This window comes from Pelecanus crispus, chromosome Z (assembly GCF_030463565.1).
Source record: "Pelecanus crispus isolate bPelCri1 chromosome Z, bPelCri1.pri, whole genome shotgun sequence".
Lineage (NCBI taxonomy): Eukaryota > Metazoa > Chordata > Aves > Pelecaniformes > Pelecanidae > Pelecanus > Pelecanus crispus.
In genome coordinates, this window is record NC_134676.1 from 15,215,023 (window position 1) to 15,237,241 (window position 22,219).

At 39.0% G+C, this 22,219-nt stretch overlaps 1 protein-coding gene across 1 annotated transcript in view; it reads left to right on the forward strand.

Annotated features, from left to right (window-relative positions):
* WDR70 (WD repeat domain 70) overlaps nucleotides 1-22,219 on the forward strand; it is a 153,741-nt gene that overhangs the window by 50,375 nt on the left and 81,147 nt on the right. The window contains exon 9 of the mRNA XM_075726466.1: nucleotides 3,668-3,744. Within this exon, the coding sequence (XP_075582581.1) occupies nucleotides 3,668-3,744 (77 nt within the window). The remainder of the gene's footprint in view (nucleotides 1-3,667; nucleotides 3,745-22,219) is intronic.

Sequence of the window (22,219 nt, forward strand, 5' to 3'; positions counted from 1 at the left end):
AGGTCTCATCAGAGCAGAGCAGAGAGGCAGAATCCCCTCCCTCAATCTGCTGGCCACGCTTCTTTTGATGCAGCCCAGGATTTCGTTGTTTTTCTGGGCTGCAAGCACACATTGCCAGCTCATATCCAGCTTTTCATCCACCAGTACCAAGTCCTTCTCTGCAGGGCTATTCCGGCTCATGTCCAGCTTTTCATCCACCAGTACCCCCAAGTCCTTCTCCGCAGGGCTGCTCTCAATCCCTTCATCCCCCAGCCTGTATTGATATTGGGGGTTGCCCCATCCCAGGTGCAGGACCTTGCACTTGGCCTTGCTGAACCTCATGAGGTTCACACAGGCCCACCTCTCCAGCTTCTCCAGGTCCCTTTGGATGACATCTTGTCCTTCTGGTGTGTCAACTGCGCCACCCAGCTTGGTGTCATCTGCAGACTTGCTGAGGGTGCACTCAATCCCACTGTCTATACCATTGATGAAGATGTTAAACAGCACTGGTCCCGGTATGGACCCCTGAGGGACTCCACTTGTCAGCGGTCTCCATTTGGACATTGAGCCATTGACCACAACCCTCTGGATGTGACCATCCAGACAATTCCTTATCCCCCGAACAGTCCACCCATCAAACCCATATCTCCCCAATTTAGAGAGAAGGATGTTGTGCCGGGACCGTGTCGAAGGCTTTACAGAAGTCCAGATAGATGACATCCATTGCTTTTTCCTTGTCCACTGATGGAGTCACTCCTTCATAGAAAGCCACTAGGTTGGTCAGGCAGGACTTGCCCTTTGTGAATATTTGCTGGCCGTCTTAAATCACCTCCCTGTCCTCCATGTGCTTGAGCATAGCTTCTAGGAGGATCTGTTCCATGATCTTCCCAGGCACAGAGGTGAGGCTGACAGGTCAGTAGTTCCTAGGGTCCTCCTTTCTTCCCTTTTTAAAAATGGGCACAACATTCCCCTTTTTCCAGTCAGCAGGGACTTCACCTGACTGCCATGCTTTTCAAATATCATGGAGAGTGGTTTGGCAACTACATCAGCCAATTCCCTCAAGACTCTGGGATGCATCTCATCAGGTCCCATAGACTTGTGTACATTGAGGTTCTTCAGGTGGTCACGAACCTGATCTTCCCTTACAGTGGGAGGGGCTTTACCCCCCTGGTCCCCATCTTGTGGTCCATCAACTCAGGAAGGAGGGGCGAGGAGAGAGGTTGCCAGTAAAGACTGAGGCAAAAATGTTGTTAAGTACCTCAGCCTTCTCCTCGTCTGTTGATACTAGGTCACCATTCTTGTTCATGGGGGGGGTACGCTGTCTTTAACCTTCCTTTTCTGGCTGACATACCTGTAGAAGTCCTTCTTGTTATTCTTTGCGTCCCTTGCCAAATTCAGCTTCAGCTGCGCCTTGGCCTTCCTAACCCCATCCCTACACAACCGGGCAGCGTCCCTGTACTCTTCCAAGGACACCTGTCCCTGCTTCCACTGCCTGTGCAGTTCCCTCTTGCTCTTTAGTTTGACCAGCAGGTCTTGACTCAGCCATGCTGGTCTCTTCCCTTCCTTGCCTGGTTTCTTATACCTGGGAACTGAGAGCTCTTGCGCTCTATGAAAGGTGTCCTTAAAGATCTGCCAGCTCTGTTCTGTTCCCCTGTCCCTGAGGACCATGTCCCAGGGGGTCCTTCTGACTAACTCCTTGAAGAGCTGGAATTTTGCTTTCCTAAAATTTAGGGTCCTGACTATACTCCTCGCTTTTCCCATATCCCTCAGGAGTGTGAACTCCACCAGTGTGTGATCACTGCAGCCCAGGCTGCCTCCAGTCTTGACGTCACCAATGAGCTTACTCAGGTAGGGGTATCTACTACCTGGCTTAAGAAGTTATCCTCAGTGCATTCTAAGAATCTCCTGGATTGTCTACAGCTCGCCGTGTTGCTTTTCCAGCAGATCTCAGGGTGGTTGAAGTCCCTCGGCAGGACGAGAGTCTGCAAGTGCGAAGTCTCCCAGAGTTGGAGGAAGAAGGCTTCGTCAGCAGGCTCCCCTTGATCAGGCAGCCTGTAGTAGACACCAACCACCAGGTTCCCTTTGTTGCCTCTGCCTCTGATTCTTACCCATAAGCTTTCGACCTGCTCATGGCTATTTCTCTGGGACAGCTAGCTCTTCACACTGTTATCAGTTTCCTTATGTAGAGGGCAACGCCTCCACCCTTCTTCCAAGTAATGTTTCTGTGATGCTACAACAAATTCATCTATTTAAAAGTGTATCTTGTAAAAATTGTCAGCTTCCCCCATACCCTTGTCCAACAACTGAAATAAGTATCAGAAACTATTGATCTGGTCTAGTCTCTTGCTTTTTTCTATCTTCCATTCTTTTGCGGATACAGTTTCAAGGCAGGGGTTGGACGTTGTTAGAGTGTAAGCACCAATATGTATGTTTTTAACGGTAGTTAAAAATGCAAATGGGGAAGGGCTCATTGATAGTGTTGAAGTATTTTAACGACAGTTGATTGGGTTTTGACCACTTTGCCTTCCTATTTCCACAAACTATGTAAGACAAGGATTCTGTTTACACAGGTGATTTAAATTCAGGTCAGTTTTTTAAATAGTTTAAGGCTAAAAAGTAATGGTAAAATCTACTGCTCAAACTGATGATAAAGTTGATTTATTTATTGCTTATAAAGTATGTTGCCAAATAACTAGGATAAATGCTGTTTTGCCTAAAGCTATTCTTGTCAGATGACTATTTCTTTTGGCTAGTGATACATGTATAAAACCACCAGATAATAACATCTGCTTTAGTTCTCGTTTACTTAAAAATAATTCAGATTTTCTTTCTCTTGTAAACTTCTGGAATTGCAGTGTATTGTGGTCCAACAGTCAAAATGCTAAAATATTTGTTATATTGCCCCATTAACTTTTCAGTATTTCTCTCCATATTTGTGCTTAAAGCAAACTGAAGTAATTCCAGTGTTGCAGGGGTAGTTTCCACATTTCTCTTTGAATTTAGTCAATGAGCATGTGCCTGTACTTCAAAGAAGTAAAGCCAACTGGAGAAAGGCATTTTATATTCATAGTCACCATAATGGCAATTATTTACTTTGGATAAAATCCTTATATTCTGTTTTTTCCATCTTAAAGAAACAGGGCTGACTACTCAGATTACAACTTCTAATCTTTACGAAAAATTCACCTGGGGTTAAATCCATCTTGACTCTTGAATTCTGTTTCCTCAGTTTTCTCCAGCAAGGTCTTTGGCTAGTGTAGTTTGGCATTGAGTATGTATATTGTATCACCCTGGTAATTCTTGTTATTCCTCTTATTTCTGTGTAGCTTGGAACAATTTGCATGACACTATTGATGCCTATTGTTTCATCCTTTCTCTGCATTACAGTTCTCCCAAAAGAAAAAGGAGAAGGATGATTCCATGCCATTTTCTGAAAGAAAAAATATAAATAGAAGAGTGGCAGGGATTTATGATTCAGAAATGGAAAAAAGCAAGGATGAAATGGGTTAGAGTACACAAAATCTGTTAAATCATTGTGATGTCATTCAGCCATTGCTATGGTCAGAAGGGTCTGATTCGGCCCTCAACTTTCATGTGATTCCACTTGAAGGATCTGGAGTAAAATTTATTAAACCTTATGAGACATCTTAGAAAATCTTGTAATACCTCTGTATGTTTACTTCCTTAGGGTCACACAGCAATGCTCAATTCAGGCTGTTGGCATCCAAAAATAAAGGAAGAATTTTTGACATGTTCTAATGATGGGTGAGTATTGAGGTCTATCTTTGTCAGGGTTTTTTGAGAGGCTTGTTTGGCTTTTGTGTTTTAATATTGTGCCCGAATGTGCTTTAAATGTCATCCTTTTAAATCTTGAGCAAGTGCTCAGGACAATGTTAGGTGAGATCTGGAAGCAAAAATTTTACTTGTTTTGGCTCTAGATAATGTATTTTGCCTGTATTATTTTAGTTTTGTAATTTAAAATGACTTTTAATGATATTTCATGAAAACTGTTCATTAAATATGTTTTTACAAAAAATCTTTTACAAAATTTAACTTTACCCAGTATATCTTCAGAATAGAATAATTCCTGTGTAGAGACTCAAATGTAACTGAATTTGTTGGGAAGATAGAGTATTTCAATTGGAAGTTGCAAATTTTATGTTAAGTGTAATTGAATATGGATGGATTTTGTTTGACAAGGATCAAAGAGACTGTTAGAAATTATTTTATGGCTTCAGTCTTGATCTTTGTGGTTAGAATCAAACTGCAAAATGTTACTGTGGCAATTGCATTAATTAATAAAGTTACTGCAACTGTCAGTGGCAAGATCATGAATGATTTTTGAACTGATGTTTCAAATATGCAATCTCCTTTACTCCAGAGTGACAGTGAGTGGGAGGACTGAATTGCCCCACTAATGTATCTGTAGAGTGGTCCATGGTAAACAGAAGTACTTTAAATGTCATGGGTTTTTTTTTTTCCCAAAAAGGACCAACTTACTGGTTTAACACACAGGTACCTGGAAAAAAAAAAAATTAATAGGAAAATTCACAATTTCTGATAAGACTGTGGCAGAGGAAAAAAACGTTAAATAGTATAATGTGCTTTATGGAGGAGGTCGCCAACTGTGTATTTTTTCCAGCTTGTAGACACAAAGGTTTTACTTCCGTAGTAGAAATATTTATTAAATGGTAGAATAGAAACTTTAAAAAGTTTGTTGCTCTTTTGAATGTACTTAGACATTAGTACAGCTTCTTAATTAGGTTGAATAGTTTGTAGATAGTGAAGAACAAATTAGGATATTATAAATTATGAAGATTGCCTAATTTTGTCCCATCTAAGCAAGTGCCTAAACTACTATACCAATTACAGATTCACTGTCCAAATGCCCCTTAAACACTGACAGGCCTGGGGCATCGATCACCTCTTTAGGAAGCCTGTTCCAGTGTTTGACCACCCTCTTGGGAAAGAAATGCTTCCTAATGTCCAGCCTAAACCTCCCCTGGCACAGCTTTGAACCATTCTGACATGTCCTATCACTGGATACCAGTCAGAAGAGCTCATCACCTCCCTCTCCATGTCCCCTCCTCAGGAAGCTGTAGAGAGCAATGAGGTCTCCCCTCAGCCTCCTTTTCTCCAAACTAGACAAACCCAAAGTCCTCAGCGGCTCCTCATAGGACATGCCTTCCAGCCCTTTCACCAGCTTTGTTGCCCTCCTCTGTATGCATTCAGGTTCCTTAACATCCTTCTTAAATTGTTGGGCCCAGAACTGCACACAGTGCTCAAGGTGGGGCTGCACCAACGGTGAATACAGTGGGATAATCGCCTCTTTTGACCAGCTGGTCATGCTGTGTTGGATGCACCCCAGGATGCAGTTTGTCCTCTGGGCTGCCAGGGCACACTGCTGACTCCTATTTAGCCTGCTGAACTAAGAAAGTAGGAGTCTGAGTAGGTAAGGTTTCCTGATTATGCCAATGTCTAATGAGCTTGGAAAATTTAATGAATTCAAATATATAAATAAAAGTGTTGTTTTCATTAATTATGTTGTGTGAAGGTTTGTTAGTGAGTAGCACACCTTTGAAAATGTATGTTTCATTAGTAAATGACAGTGGTTGTTGGTATTACACAGTATTGGGTGAATTTCTGACTTCTTTTTGGTGGTGGATCTTGCCATTGCTTTTATAATGTTGAAGAATGCTGAAGTGGAAGTGTGGCTCTAAATAAATGAAGGTACTCTCTAGTGATTTTTGAATAAGGAAAAATAACTGCTGTGAGATTGTTTTATTATGGTAATTTTGGAGAGTATTTTGCTTAGCAAAGTAACATTAGAAAACTTAGGTTTCAGAGCAGAGATGTTTAAAGCTGAAGAAAGAAATGGGATGCATCAGTGAGAGGTAATTGAGAACTGTTAGTGATTTGCGTTTAAAGGAAACAGGGTTTTAAATTTCAAGTAAAAGCAATTTAAAAATTCAATTTATACCAAGCATTCCAGAAAAAAGAAATTTTGTATTTTGTACTGATTATTCTACATCTTCCATAGAATATGTTTATGGATGTGATTAAATCATAGAATCATAGAATCATTTAGGTTGGAAAAGACCTCTGAGATCATCAAGTCCAACCATTAACCTAACATTACCAAGTCCACCTCCAAACCAATTAAGGGTAGAGTAATAATTAATTTCATGTTTCCTGGCTTGGTGGTTGGATTATTTTTTAATGAAAGTAAAAACTAGGAATCATTAAGATTGGAAAGGACCTCTAAGATCATCAGTCCAACCATCAACCCAACACCACCATGCCCACTAAACCACGTCCCAAAGTGCCACGTCTACCCGTTTTTTGAACACCTCCAGGGATGGTGACTCCACCACCTCTCTGGGCAGCCTGTTCCAATGCTTGACCACTATTTCCGTGAAGGAATTTTTCTTAATATCCATTCCAAACCTCCCCTGGTGCAATTTGAGCCCATTTCCTCTTGTCCTATCACTTGTTACTTGGGAGAAGAAACTGACACCCACCTCGCTACAACCTCCTTTCAGGTAGTTGTAGAGAGCGATAAGGTCTCCCCTCAGCCTCCTCTTCTCTAAGCTAAACAACCCCAGTTCCCTCAGCCACTCCTCATAAGGCCTGTTCTCTAGACCCTTCACCAGCCTTGTTGCCCTTCTCTGGACATGCTCCAGCACCTCAATGTCCTTCTTGTATTGAGGGCCGCAAAACTGGACACAGTATTCCAGGCGTGGCCTCACCAGCACCGAGTCCAGGGGGACAGTCACCTCCCTGCTCCTGCTGGTCACACTGTTCCTGATACAAGCCAGGATGCTGTTGGCCTTCTTGGCCACGTGGGCACACTGCTGGCTCCTGTTCAGCCGGTTGTTGACCAACACCCCCAGGTCCTTTTCTGCTGGGCAGCTTTGCAGCCACTCTTCCCCAAGGCTGTGGCATTGCATGGGGTTGTTGTGACCCAAGTGCATGGCCTGGCACTTGGCCTTGTTGAACCTCATACAGTTGGCCTTGGCCCATCGGTCCGGCCTGTCCAAGTCCCTCTGCAGGGCCATCCTACCCTTGAGCAGATCAACACTCCTGCCCAACTTGGTGTCATCTGCAACCTTACTGAGGGTGCACTCAATCCCCTCATCCAGATCATCGATAAAGATATTAAACAAGGCTGGCCCCAAAGCTGAGCCCTGGTGAACACCGCTCATGACCGGCTGCCAACTGGACTTAACTCCATTCACCACTACTCTCTGGGCTCGGCCACCCAACAATATGAAACTGTTGAAGAGTCTATGTCAAAACTTGGTTTATGTTGCATGCAAAACAAATATAACAGAACTTGAACGTTGGAGCTGGCGGCCTTATCAGGTAGACCAAAAGACTGGCAGTCTTTAGTGTAGACAGAAGTGGTCTAAATGGGGATAGGATGTGATCAACGTTTACAAAATATTCAAGATGGTAGATGTGAATGTGGAACTGTTGTTTGCCAAAACCTCATACACTGAGGCATTTGTTGAAAGCGACTGAAGTTAAGTTTAAAACTAATAAAAGAAAATATTTTGTTTTGGATACTGTCCAAATATATTCTGGAATGTGTTTTCACCAGACGTTGTGGAGGCAGGTTTAAAAAGCGATGAGAAAAATTCATGTTTAGAAGGGCTCATAAACACATAGGAAATGGAATAGGCATTATAATCTCTTATATGACAGTTGTGGATATTGAGGGGGAATGGAGGGTATAGACCATAATGGTCAGACTTGGTCAGCATTATTATTGCTGTGATCTAAGATTGAATGCAGGGCTACATGAATCTATGGTCAGGTTTAGTCAGATATTTCTTGTATTTTTATAAGTTCTTTTATAAGTTCTTCAGTGAGACTTAATAATTAAGATGGAATTTCATACTATACTACTGTTGGAAATGTAGCGTGTGGATTGTTCTCAAGAGACAATGCTTATGCAGTGGTTTTATAGCTAGAGTTCGTTCTTAGCTCTTAAATAGAGACTTCTCCACTCACTTGATCAGTATTTCTGTGTGGAGAGCTTCTGTGTACTCCAAACCTGTTTGCCAGAACCTGTTTTTAAAGATGCTTGAGGAAAAGATGTAAGGGTTTTTGGTTTATCATCTACGAGTTTGAAAGCTGCTGAAAGTAACAGTTAAAGCACGTGTGTTGTGATCCTTGAGGCATGCTGAATGGCAGTGTCTCAGGTTGAAGAGGAGGATGCAGGGGAGCACCTGAGGGGTGTTAACATACTGTTAAACTCTAATCTGTACATTTTGTACTTCCAGATAACATTTGCACCACCTCTAGGGAAAACAGTCATTCGTACACTGAATGTTAGAACACTTTACAAATTGTGGAGTATATTTTTTCTGATCACTGTAGCATTTGCATTGTCTGTCTCTTTAGTTGAATGGTTGTCACTTGCATACAGTTTAAAAATAAAGTAAGGAAGAAGATTGCATTTTCTGGTTGGTATGTTGAAAGCAGGAGTTTTCATGATGCATAAAGAAGTTAAAAAGCAAATTTTGCAAGTAGACTTGTGGAGTCAAAGGAAAATAACACATTTTAAATATGTTTTAAAAAATGTTTTTAAAACATTTAAAATACTTATTTCTTTCTTTCTTTTTCTGTTAACCTGCTATAACTGAAATTCCTACTTGGGGATAGTCTTTATATGCACTTGAGAGTTTCTTTTGATTTCAGGTGATTAAGGATATAATAGTATCCTGAACTAAAAAGTAATTCAAATTAAGGCTCTGAGAATTGCCATTATAAAATAAATATTTTGAGTGATGGTCTGTTTCTTGTGATTTATTCATGGTATTCAAATTTGCTCTACATTTAAAAAAAAAGGAAAACTATAAGTAGGTTTTGACTATAGTATTCTAATTTGTGGTTATTAGACGATTTGTAAATGTATTACTTCAGACTGCAGATATGTGGGTTACCAGCAGGGAGTCTCAATGTGTTTTGTATGACTGTTCAAAGACACAATGTTGAACTCAGAAAATCTGACTACATAAGAAAAGTTCTTTCTGACTCCTATATGAGAGAAACAGAAGCTGGTCAGATTACACACTGGAATGAGCCAGACCCTAGACGTAGCAGTTATAGAATAAGTCTGAAAACTCCTCCTGTTAACTTGTATAAGTTCATGTCCACTTACGTGATTGTTAGTGAATACATATAACTTACATTAGCTCGCTTCATTTTGTTTTCCTTGAAAATATTCCAGATGATGGCTTGTTAAAACACGTGATACCATACTGTTTCTTTTTTTCATGTTGTAGTAAGTTTTTTTAAAAAAAAACATTTTTAAACAAATAGTTTCATTATTCTTGAATTAGAGATGAATAATAATTTTGTTCGGCTTTTACAGATTGTTCAGAGTTTGTTAGCTTTTAGTTGCAGAAGGAAGTAAGAAATTTGTCAGTTCTGTAGGTATCTGGTGATTAACCTTAAGTGTATGGATGAATAATACTAGCCTGGAGATTTAGTTAAGGAGTTCTTATCTGAATGTGTTTTTTTAACTAGACTGAATCTTCTGCATATATTCACAGAACTGTGTAATGTTGCTTTTAGCTTTCCAATATTTCAAGTGGTCAGAATAAAATTGTATCAAAAGAAAAGATAGACATAGAAAGTCATTTGTCTTCTCCATGGAACTGCAGTAATTCTGTCTTTAAAAGTTTGCCGTACAGATATGATAATTTCAATTTTCACTAATTTGGCTCATGTTAATTCATACCAACCTTTCACTGTTTTTAAGGCATACATACAAAGCTCTCTTCTGTATTGACATTAACTTATTTAATTTATTTTAATTTAATTTAAACTTTCTTCTTCCACAGGCTATCTTTTCGTTTATGGCTATATGTTGCCTAGAACTTTAAATACCCCACAGCTATTCCTGAAAGATCAGTCCCTTTTAATTGCATGTACTCCTTCCCATTCTAGGTAAGGCTCAGATATAGTGTGTGATCAACAACATCTGTGTCTTTTTCGTAATGCCTTTACCACATTATTCAGGCTTATTTGGAACACACACTTATTAAGGCAAGGATCTGACAATTTATCAGCAGTATGTCGGGCATGTCTACAGAACTGCAGTAAAGTTTATAGTAACAGGAATGCTAACATTAATGCATTGCCTAAAACTGAAAGAACGTTTTGAAAATGATAAAGACTTTAAAAATTATTCTCCTCTCTGGAAATACACCTGAGCAGAGTGACCTAAAAAAATACCCTGTGTTTTAAGACGTAACTAACTCCTTGTTTATATCATTCCAAAATATCAGTTGACTTCTGTGTTAAAACAAAGGAAGAAGAGGAAACGGATAATATTGTTTTTGTTATTTGGATGTTTTCTTATCAGGAATGTGATAGGTAGTGCTGTATGAATAAGCAAGAGAGCTCAGTGATATTAAGTGTTCCAGCAACAGGTGTTCTATGTCCCTACTCTCATATGTTTTTTCTTTTTAGAAGCAGAATCACAGCCAAACTTGAAATTTAGCAGTCCTGAACTTTGTGATTTGTCATTGCAGCTAGGGCTGTAGTTGCTTAACAGCTGGTTTACTGTAGAAAATTCCTCTCACAAGTCTTCCCTCTCTCACCCTCAAGTAAGTTAAGTTAATGTTCATAAAAGGTATCTTAGAGAATAGTGACTGCCATCACCAAGTGACCTCTGTTCTAAGTTATTTAGGGATAAATTGTTCGTCAATGTAGATCTATCTCCAATTAAATAGATGGTGTTATTTCAGTGAAGTAGCTTCAAATCTTCAAAAATAAAATACCGCATACAATTTAATCCTTAGACTTTTGTCAAACGTGTGTTTCAAATAAGAAGCTAGTCTGCCTCTTGGGATTGGGAGTTAAATGGGTTTTTTTAGCCATATACTGTTGCTTAGTAAACATTCTCTGTGTCTTAATAAAATAGAAAGAGACAGATTTCTGCCACTTGCAGTGTGAATTAGAATAAGTGATGACTGTAGAGACTGTTCAGAAAGGAAAATTGAATACATTCTTAAAATCCTTCTTTTCACTTTTAAAACTATTAACTGTTCGACAATGGTAGCTTAACTACCTTTTTGAACAGTTGACAATAAGCTTAATTAAATTTGTAAATATGATTTGTAGTTTCAAGCATGCAAAATATAATTTGTTGAAGGATGAGGGCTGTAGACAGTAGTTTTGCATAACTTCCATCTAACGTTTGCAAGCGTTGCTGTTTAGAAGAGTTTTCTCTCCTTTAGGACATCCGTTACGTCCTAGATACTATTTGTGAGGGCTTTTGAAATTTGATATGTCTTAGTGAACAGTGCTGTTTCATGATCACTTTTATCTCAGCTGCCTTTCACTTTTTATATGTTAACCAATTCCATCCTATGAACCAGGTTCTCATCTAGAATACCTGCTGTCTTGTCTCCCTCCTCTTAGCTGCCTTGATTCTACATCTGTGTAGGTGGCAGCTATCAGTATATGACTTCTCCTTCATGACCATTGTTTTTCTGGCAAGTGTTCCTTTAGTTAGGCCCAGAACTGCATAAAGGCTTGATAGCTTGACAGAAAAAAGATTTGAGCAGGGTCTGGTATAGTACTGCTGAAGATGGCCAGCAGTCAGTTTTCCTGCCCACAATTACTCAAGCAATTACTCTTCTGCAGTGATGCCACCATGCTGGTCTTGAACTGGCAAGCTCCCTTCAGCCCAGATGATTCTGTTTTCATTCAATTGATAAGGTCTGTGCCCTATAAGCTTTACAGCCAAGTCACGTACTACAGTTCACATACTTGCTCCTTAGATATTTTTCTGTGGTAGTGTGGTCTCAGGAGAGCATGAGATTTGGTATCTCCAGCCTGTTTGGCCATGCACTGTGAAGGACAGCTCCACCGGCTGTGAAACTGGGATTACATGGCATTTCTCTTGGATTTATAGAATCTAGTCTTCAGGTTACATACTGTCTGCTCACTCTAGCCTGATAGCATCTCAGTCTAAACTGATTACGCTTTTAAGTGAATACAACCCTGGAGTTTGTCTGAACGCTGTTAGGGCCTGGAATAGCTTGGTTGACAGCTGGAGAACTGAAGCTATAATTTTACTTTTCTTGAATATTTTAAGTGTCAATAACACTGTGCATGTGAAAACATAGGTGGGAGCAGAGTCTGGACTTAGGCAGTTCAGTGTAATTGTAGTTAGTCTTGCTGTTACGCAGAATTTGTAGATTTTGTGAATAATGTATTTGAAGAAATATGACAATTAAACTTGTTACATATGCCAACCTTTTTTGTTTAAAAGCACCAAACAAACTACAACACTGAAGAAAGCTTTTGGATAAATATTACTAGTCTTAATGCCTTCAGTGTGTTAAACACTTTATGTGTAACAAATACCATTAACTGATCAGTCTGGAGTTTAGAAAACTGTTGAGAGCATTAAGACAGCAATGCCAAGGCTGCTACCAAGATGTTTGTATAAACTTTCGTTAGAACCTAAGCTTTGACACTGCATCTGTCCACAAATTTGAAGACTAGTTGGCAAAGCATACTTCAAAATAATTACTAATGTTTCATCTTTATCTAGAGGATTATTTGAAAAAATCTTTGTTTAATTGCATAGTCTTTGGCTTGTGCTGTTGTGCAGTTTCTAGATTTACTTCTTAAAACAAGCTAAACCTACACTATAGAGTGTAGGTAGGACCTGCTTTGGGGTCCAAAGTTATCACTCCCCAAAAAGGTAACCCTGAATTATATCTAGTTACATTGTGCTTTATAGGGTAGAGAATGCAAATAATATTGATGTGTAACGACTGAATTTGCCAGTGGTGAAGTATGGCTTGGACTTCCATCCTAGGAAAAAAAAAAGAATTCTTGCCAAGTCATTTCAAACACATAGGTATATAGGTATGTATACACACACCTATTCACTTCATGTGAAATATTCCATATGAAGATGAAATTCTGAAGTTTGAAAATGTTTCTTCAGGATTTTTATGAGATGCTTTTTTCCCCGGACAGTATTACAGTAGGCAAATATTCAGAATTAATTTAGAACCTAAAAGAATACAATTCTGTTCAACGATTTATTTTTATTCATACCAAGGTAAACTTGTTTTTATTACAGCAAGAAACTTGAAAGTCAGATGAACATATACATTAAAAAGATTGGCTGGTTTATCTGGCAAGCACAGAATTTAAATATTCACAGTACTTCAGTACTTTCTGAAGAATTTGCTCCTTTTAGAACTGTGCAGTGAGCAGAGCAAGAAGGAACAACCTTTTCAAAGGAAGTTGGCTTTTGCTAGTCAGTTGCAATGTTGTCTTGTCCCAGAACACTTAGTATTTCACTTCTCACCTGTTGTGCACAACTTAGCTTATATGGATAAGCTTTCCTTGGGTTCCCTAACCCCTTTCTGTCAAAATGAGACAGATTGGAAAAAACTGTTTAATTATTACATCTTTCCTGGTCTTGGCTCACTTTGACTGAGATAGGTTAGATAATACTTTTGAGCAGCTGCATTAGCAAATCTGAGGGGCAAGTAGCTTCTGGCAGGATATAAATAATGAGCGACTGGAAGTTTTAATATTTCCATCAGGTCAACTTGATATCAGATAGGGAAGAAGACAGGAATTTGCCGTTTTTGAAACTGGTAGGAAACTTCCCATGGTTTTGGGTCATATACAGATTGTTGAGCAAACATTTCCATTGTGATGACTTTGTTCCACAAGTATCTTTCACTCTGGCCATTTCCTTTCCTGTCTTCTCCCATGAAGAATTGATTATGTCTTTATTATATGAAGATGAAATCCTTTCCTCTCAAGTATTCACTCGTTATTTTAACCTATAACTCAATTTGAAGGACTGTTTTCTCATGAGATATGCATCTTGTTTGAATGACCAGAATTCTCTGATTATTCTAGTAATAATGGGAAGTACAATAGACTTAGTAAAATAAACTCAAATGTTTTTGTTTGATAATGAGAAAGTAAAGTAGGGTAGACAATTTATTTTGGCACATTTGCTTACAAAGATAAAATATGTATTCTGTCTAAGAAAATAAAATTAAATTGCCATGATTAATGTTCAAATCTGATTTTGTATTAAAGTTATGCAGTAATGACTAATGATAGTTAATATACTATAGATCAAAATTCTGGGAAAATATTTGCTTTGGGTTTTTTGACATTTGAAATTGCAGGTAATTTCATTGTTTGTGTAATGAAATTTAAAATTGTTCCTCTTACCAGGGTCCTTATGTTATATAAATATACACTTTAGTTAAAATCCCACTGGTAAGTTACTTGTTTAGCACCGAAGAGATGTATGTCAGGTGGGTTTTATTTTTCATGTGATTAATTGGAACAGTCTGAAGTTGCATTTCTCAATTGGTAGTCTTTTCAAAGGTGTACGGTTTCATTGGATGATGGTTGGTTTGGAAATGCCTTCGGTTCAGAAAATTCTGTTTAAGGCTGATAAATCCCATTTTGCAAGTGGGATAGAATATCATGGAAGTTCTGTATGGGTTTTTGTGAGAGAAACTTCTCTTGTTTATTTAATCAAACATTTTATAAATTTTCGTATAGTAGCCATTATTAAGTTGCAAGCGGTAAATTAAAATACAAAATCTGTTGAAATTTTTTCTGTTAATTCCAGTAAGTTTTGTTTATGACTTTTAAAGGATTAATCTTGTAAATGCATGTAAGACATTTGTCGTATATCAGCTGGACTGGCTAATAGGAAGAGATCTTAAAACTGGTAATCTGAAGTAATCAAAACAACATGTTTCTAATGCAGTTCATAAGATTGGACTCTTGCCTCAAAACTTTTATACTTTTATAAATTATTTTAATTAAAGCATATTTTATCAGCGAAAGTGTGAATCTTTTTCTAGTAAAACCTGAACACTAAGTATTACTCACTGATAATAAAAGCAGATTGGTTAGTGAACTCAGTGAAGACAACAGCATGTAAGGTCATACATGGAGAAGAATATTTTCAAAATTAGACCTGTTTCCTGAAAGTTATATAGAGTTAATTGTATATAAGCTCTTATTATGAAGCTATGGAAGAACAGATACACATCTTTTAAAAATCCATACACGCACAGAGAATTAACTTTTACTGATTACATTGGTGAAGGGTATGATGTTAATGTTTTGTTTCAGCAATTACCATTGAGACTGCAGTTGAGTTCTGTGTCTAGTTCCAATGACAGCAGCCTAAAAAGGATTTTGAAGGACAGTGAAAAGGAAAAATGTCGGAAAAGAGTCCTGAAACTTTGCTTAATAGAGACTCAAGGAGCTGAATATGCTTCAGTGTATTGAATCGGGTATTAAGAGACTGGGCAATAGTAAAGAAATATTGAAGCAGAGATAAAATGTCTGACAATCGAAATTTCTTTACATTGTTAAAGACATAACTAGATCCAGTGATTGGAAGTTAGCAAGGTTTGAATAGGAGAGAAAAAGTATTTCTTTGTCAACAGAGGGATTATGTGACTGTGGAAGTGATTGTTGAGGAAGAAATGCAGTAAATTCTTTAGCCTTTGTAGCCTTCACATAGAAACTGGTGGATGAAATTTCTCTTAATCATCAGACAAAACAGTGAGCTCAAAAAGCACCAGTTAATAAGCCTGAGATTGGAATGCGCATGTAGATTCCTCAGTGATAAAAACTGTGATCAACTCATACATGTGAATTAGTTACTTATGGATAAGGGTTTGGGGCTTGAGCTCTGAATGTCTGTTAAAGTTACGCAACTTTTTGAAGCTAGGAAGGAGTCCATCCTCAGTCCTTCTGAGGATGGCATAACCGTCCATGTGGAACTTCTGGTGGGAAATGGATCTAACAGTTTTTTCTGTAGCACATTAATTACAAGACTTTTTTTTCTTTTTTAGTTGTCACTTCAAAATCAATCTGCCTTCACAGTATTATCAACAAATTCCTCGTTGACTTTTTAGCTGATTTCCCCCTGCCCCCTTGCTGTCTCTGAATCATTCCCCAGTAGATTGTTTTACAGTCCCTTTATGGCAATAATGTTAATTTTTTAAGCTAATTTTATTGTTCAAGAATTTGCTAGTAAAGCTTTGTATTAAATGCTTTTCTCTTGAGAGGGATTAGTTTGGTTTTGGAAACCTTCCATTTCTTTCTTGAAATGTTTCCAGACCTGTGATTTGTGAAATCTTCTGTTTGCTAGGACAGAAAACATCTGATCAATATTCTTCAGTTTAGCTCATTAATGGTAGTGGAAACTTCTGGTCAGCTAATCTCTACAATTAAGATCTACATTCATTGGTGTCTGTGTGATTTAGAACCTGCTGGCAAACTTTAGTCTCCTGAGGTTGAACTTTTGGTGAGATAAGATGCAGATCTTCTTTTGTCATCATAAACTTGCTAGACCATATACATTCCTCGCTTCAAAATACATAATTTACTTCTACTCATTTGTAGCTTCCTTCTGTTGTGTGATTCACAGTGAATTAAATAAATAGCAGAATAACAGATACTGAAGAGTTTCAGAGAATAAAAATGGTGTCTCCCCTTTTTCAGTGGTACACACTTAAGCTTTAAAAATTAGTTATTCTATCAGCATGTTTATTGTAAATTCTAGCAAATAATTTAAACAGAGTTGGTTTGAGTTAAAATTTGGCTTTAGAACTTTTTCAGGGAGTGTTTTGCTTTGGTTTTTTTCTTTTAAAAGCCTTTATTTTTTCATCCAAGTTATAATAATTCTGAAAATAGATTTAATGACTTGTCTGTAAGCTGATCTTTCATCCCAGCATGTGTCTGTCTGCAGCATGAACTGCTTTTCCTTTGGAGTTTTTTTGTTAATTTTTTAAGGACACTGAGTAACTATGGTGCTAATACAAAAATACATTTTTGTAGTTCTCTTTTTGGACCATTAAAATGAAATTGCCATTGGAATATAGTGTGGCATATATGTTTCCAGTTCTTTCATGCAGAGAGACTACCTCAGAGGATCAGAGTGGATTCATACAGTCCATGGGCAGGACTTGTTCACTCTAGAAACTTTTCCAAGTAGACAAAAGGGTGTCTAGTATATTTGACATAGCTCACATTTATTTACATGAAGTTTAGCCATTGAGTAACAGCTCTCTCAGTGACTCTAGAATGGCTAATTTTTAAATCCAGCACCCATGTTTAGAAGGATCTGTATGATATTAATAGTCTCCTGAGCACTGTACATGAAAAATAATAGCATTATAGTTTAGTTTCACAGGTTCTGGTATTTTGGGGAACAGTCCATGCAGCTGTGAAGTAGCTGTTCCACATGCAAACTCCCCCCCTTTTTTTTTATCCTCTGCTAAAGATTAGCATCCCTATGAAAGGGTTGGTGGAATGAGTGATGTGAACACTGGTCATCTGCTTTGGTAGCAAGTTAGTGGCTTGGTTTAAAGAGCCTCCTCATCAGATTACATTCAAATGAATGAAGTAGCAATGGAACAGCCAGATGACAACATCTTAGACAATGCCAAGTAGATTTTCAAGTAGATACATAATATCCATTTATTCAAAATACAAATAAATTAAATATTTGATAGGTTGCTTATTTGTTTCCATGTTTCTGAGCCTGTAATTTGAAGTTGCTTAATATTAACATTTCAAACTGTTTGTGGTTCTTTCAAGTGAAAGCTGAAGTACTCGTGCAGTCTATGCATTTCAAGAGTGTAGGGTCTTGGGAAAGTACAAAATACTGCAAGGCTTCCAAAAGCAGTAGAGATGTGGTAGATCTGCCCACTTTGTTTGGAAATGCATAAAATGATATGGAATATAACTTAGAAGTATTCCATGAGTATTCAGTGCCATAATATAGGAAGACTTTAAGGTAGTGAGCCTTACAAGCTTTATTTCTTGTCATGACTATTTGTGAATTGGAAGTTGACTTAAATAAGGCACTCTCAAACTGTTGGAGATAATATTTAGAATTAAATATCAAATGTATGTGACTAGTGCTACATTCATAAAATTCAAAGCAGGAGGGAAGTTAGAGGTGCACAAAGTAACAAAATTTTATGGCTTCAAAGGAACCACATATTTATGCGCATGCATGCAAGTAAACACAGAGAGTAAGGAACTGATAGTCTGGTACTTGGTCCCAAGACAAAATAAATTTTTTTGCATGTTTTTTTTTATTCCTCTGTCAGTTACAGAGATTTTAGGGGTGTGTCTCAGATTTACCTGTGTAAAATATACTTCTTGCTTCCACACAAACCTGGTTTAACCACTGTTTTATATACTCTGTGTACTATAGAGTTACTGTTTAAAAACCTACATTGAAATACCATGCAGGTTATCTAAAAACTTGTTCTCAAGAGTTGCATGAGGTAAAAATAAAGCAGAATTGGCATTTATGAAAAACAAATTACGTAGGAGGATTCGTATATCCACTTTATCTATCCTCACATAGTTGATATTTTATTTTTTGATTTCAGCCTTAGCAATTCAGCTGTTTCCAGTAATGAGACTTAGGAATTACATGGGTCAATTATGTTAAGTTCTGGTGACTTTTTTCTTTCTCCTGTCTCTGGAACCTGTGAGTTCTCATCCTTTGGCATAGGAGCATGGTATTTTGCAGGAAGAGGGAGCATTGTGATTGTGTTAAAGTTCTGTTGTTCTTGTGAAAATCTCCCGATTTGTCAAAATTGTAAGTCTTTGGAAAAATCACCTCTGGATATTTGTTTGTAATACAAGAGTGCCTTTATCAAGAAATTGCTGCTATCTTGCATGTGTGTAGTAAGTTGTGCTGCACTGGCATAGTAGTTTGCTTTTTGTCTTGACATGTAAAGGTGTGAAGTCCACTCCAGATACGTGAGGATGGCTTTTCCTAGACTAACTTATCTATTTATAGATATATGCAGTGCAGAGCTGATTGAGAGTCCAGCAAATGAGCAGGCCTGATTAAGAAGAGTTTGAATAATGACTGTGCTGGCCCTCGCTGAAAGCTGTATGTTTACAAAAGGGTTAGTAAAGCTATTTTCGTCTTTATAAACTATGTATGTTTATATTAGTATTTTTCTGAAGTTTGTCTTGATTAAAATGTTAGTTGCTGCAATAAAAAATGCAGTCAGTTCTAAGAGCTTGCATTTGAGAGCTTTTTCAACTTACATTTTTACTGCATAACTTCATTTTTAAAGTGTTCATACAGTTTTAGGTAGATTATCTTAAGAACTAAAAATGTAAAACAAAAGAAAAACTTGCTGCAGTGCAGAGAAAATGGGGGACCAAAGCATGCTAAATTGTGCCAATTCTTTTTACTCATCTATTTAAGCAAGTCTTGCTATTTTATTATCCATGACTCTGTGGAAGTCAGTGTGGCTTGTGCTTTGTCCCTAGACCCTATGGAATGGTTTTAATTTTAAAATCCAGATGCGTTTACACACATAGACAGGAACAAAACTCTACTTTCCACATAGCATGGCTGAAATGAAATTGATTAATCAAGCGGTTTTTACATTGCAGCTCAGGTAAACACAAACTTTTGCTGAAGACTAGATATTCATTTAAGCATTGTACATTGATCTTCCAATTTTGTTTTTTGAGATTCTGCCCCATGTCTCATACATTGATTCTGAGACAAATCAAGGCTAGATCAGTTTGTTTTTCTGAAATGGTAAGTTTAGAATTTCATGTTATCCACAGCTTCCAAGTTTATCATATGAAATAGGGGAGGCCATTCTGTTTGTCAATGTAAGACAGAGAAACTCACACAGGAGAAGTTAGGGAATCTGCCCAGTGGTGATGGATCATAAATTAAGAATTTGTACTTCCTTCACAGTAGTTTGAAATACATATACATGCACATATATCCAGTGTGTGTATAAATGCAGTGACTTTAGAAAGCATGTGAAGCTGTTCATGTTGCTCATGTGCAAACCACAGATGTGACATGAAAACACATGTTTTTCCTCCATTTGGAAGTGGAACTGGTTTTGTAAACTTAGTTTACAACTTAACATGATTTCACCAAAGGCTGAAAGTATCTGGTAAACTGACGCTTCTGACACTGACTTCTCTGCAGACACTGTAGAATCATAGCATCATAGAATCGTTTAGGTTGGAAAAGACCTCTGAGATCATCAAGCCCAACAATTAACCTAACATTACCACGTCCACCACTAAACCAGTTAAGGGTAGAGTAGCAATTTCATGTTGCCTGGCTTGGTGGCTGGATTATTTTTTAATGAAAGTAAAAACTAGGAATCATTAAGATTGGAAAGGACCTCTAAGATCATCAATCCAACTGTCAGCCCAACATCACCATGCTACTAAACCATGTCCCAAAGTGCCATGTCTGCCTGATTTCTGAACACCTCCAGGGATGGTGACTCCACCACCTCTCTGGGCAGCCTGTTCCAATGCTTGACTACCCTTTCGGAGAAGAAATTTTCCTGATATCCAATCTAAACCTCCCCTGATGCAGCTTGAAGCCTCTTGTCCTATCACTTGTTACTTGGGAGAAGAGACCAACACCCACCTCACTACAACCTCCTTTCAGGTAGTTGTAGAGAGCGATAAGGTCTCCCCTCAGCCTTCTCTTCTCTAAGCTAAACAACCCCGGTTCCCTCAGCCGCTCCTCATAAGGCCTGTTCTCTAGACCCTTCACCAGCCTTGTTGCCCTTCTCTGGACACGTTCCAGCACCTCAATGTCTTTCTTGTACTGGGGGGCCCAAAACTGGACATGGTATTTGAAGTGTGGCCTCACCAGTGCCGAGTCCAGGGGGACAGTCACTTCCCTGCTCCTGCTGGCCACACTATTCCTGACACAGGCCAGGATGCTGTTGGCCTTCTTGGCCACGTGGGCACACTGCTGGCTCCTGTTCAGCCGGTTGTTGACCAACACCCCCAGGTCCTTTTCTGCTGGGCAGCTTTGCAGCCACTCTTCCCCAAGGCTGTGGCATTGCATGGGGTTGTTGTGACCCAAGTGCATGGCCTGGCACTTGGCCTTGTTGAACCTCATACAGTTGGCCTTGGCCCATCGATCCAGCCTGTCCAGATCCGTCTGTAGAGCCTTCCTACCCTCCAGCAGATCAACACTCCTGCCCAACTTGGTGTCATCTGCAACCTTACTGAGGGTGCATTCAATCCCCTCATCCAGATCATTGATAAAGATATTAAACAGAACCGGCTCCAAAGCTGAGCCCTGGGGAACACCACTTGTGACTGGTCGCCAGCTGGATTTAACTCCATTCACCACAACTCTCTGGGCTCAGCTACCCAGCCAGCTTTTTACCCAGCAAAGAGTACACCTGCCTAAGCCATGAGCTGCCAGCTTCTCTAGGAGAATGCTGTGGGGCAGAGTGTCAAAGGCTTTACTGAAGCCCAGGTAGATGACATCCACAGCCTTTCCTTCATCCACGAGGCGGGTCACCTTGTCACAGAAGGAGATCAGGTTGGTCAAGCAGGACCTGCCTTTCATGAACTCATGCTGGCTGGGCCTGATCCCCTGGTTGTCCTGCACATGCCTGTTGAGTTCACTCAAGATGAACCGCTCCTCAATCTTTCCCAGCACCAAGGTCAGGCTGACAGGCCTGTAGTTGCCCAGATCTTCCTTGCAGCCCTTCTTGTACATGAGCGTCACATTGGCAAGCCTCCAGTTATCAGGGACCTCCCCTGTTAACCAGGACTGCTGATAGATGATGGAGAGTGGCTTGGTGAGCTCCTCTGCCAGCTCCCTCAGTACTCTTGGGTGGATCCCATCTGGCCCCATAGCCTTGTGAGCATCCGGGTGGCGTAGTAGGTCATTAACTGCTTCCTCCTGGACTATGAGGGCTCCATTCTTCTCCGCATCCCTGTCTTCAATCTCAGGGGGCTGAATACGCTGGGGATAACTGGTCTGGCTATTAAAGACAGAGGCAAAGAAAGCATTAAGTACCTCAGCCTTTTTCTCATCCTTGGTGACAATGTTCCCCCCCACCCCACATCCAGCAAAGGATGGAGATTCTCCTGTACATACTTTTGAACAAGACGGTTCAACTTTTTCATTGGTAGGAACTGAATGGCAGCTTAGGAATGTTTATTGTGGACTGCATAAAATCAGAAGTAGCTTGTGAGTCTAAATAACCAGTCATAGGTATGTGCAAGAGGAGGTTTTGACATCTCATGCACTTCTAAAAGCTGTGTTATCTTACCACAAAATTGGGGGTGCTAGGAGTGATGAAATTGTGTAAGGGGTCAAATTCAGCCTGGTACCACCAGTCTGGACTGTTTGCATCTATTATTGATG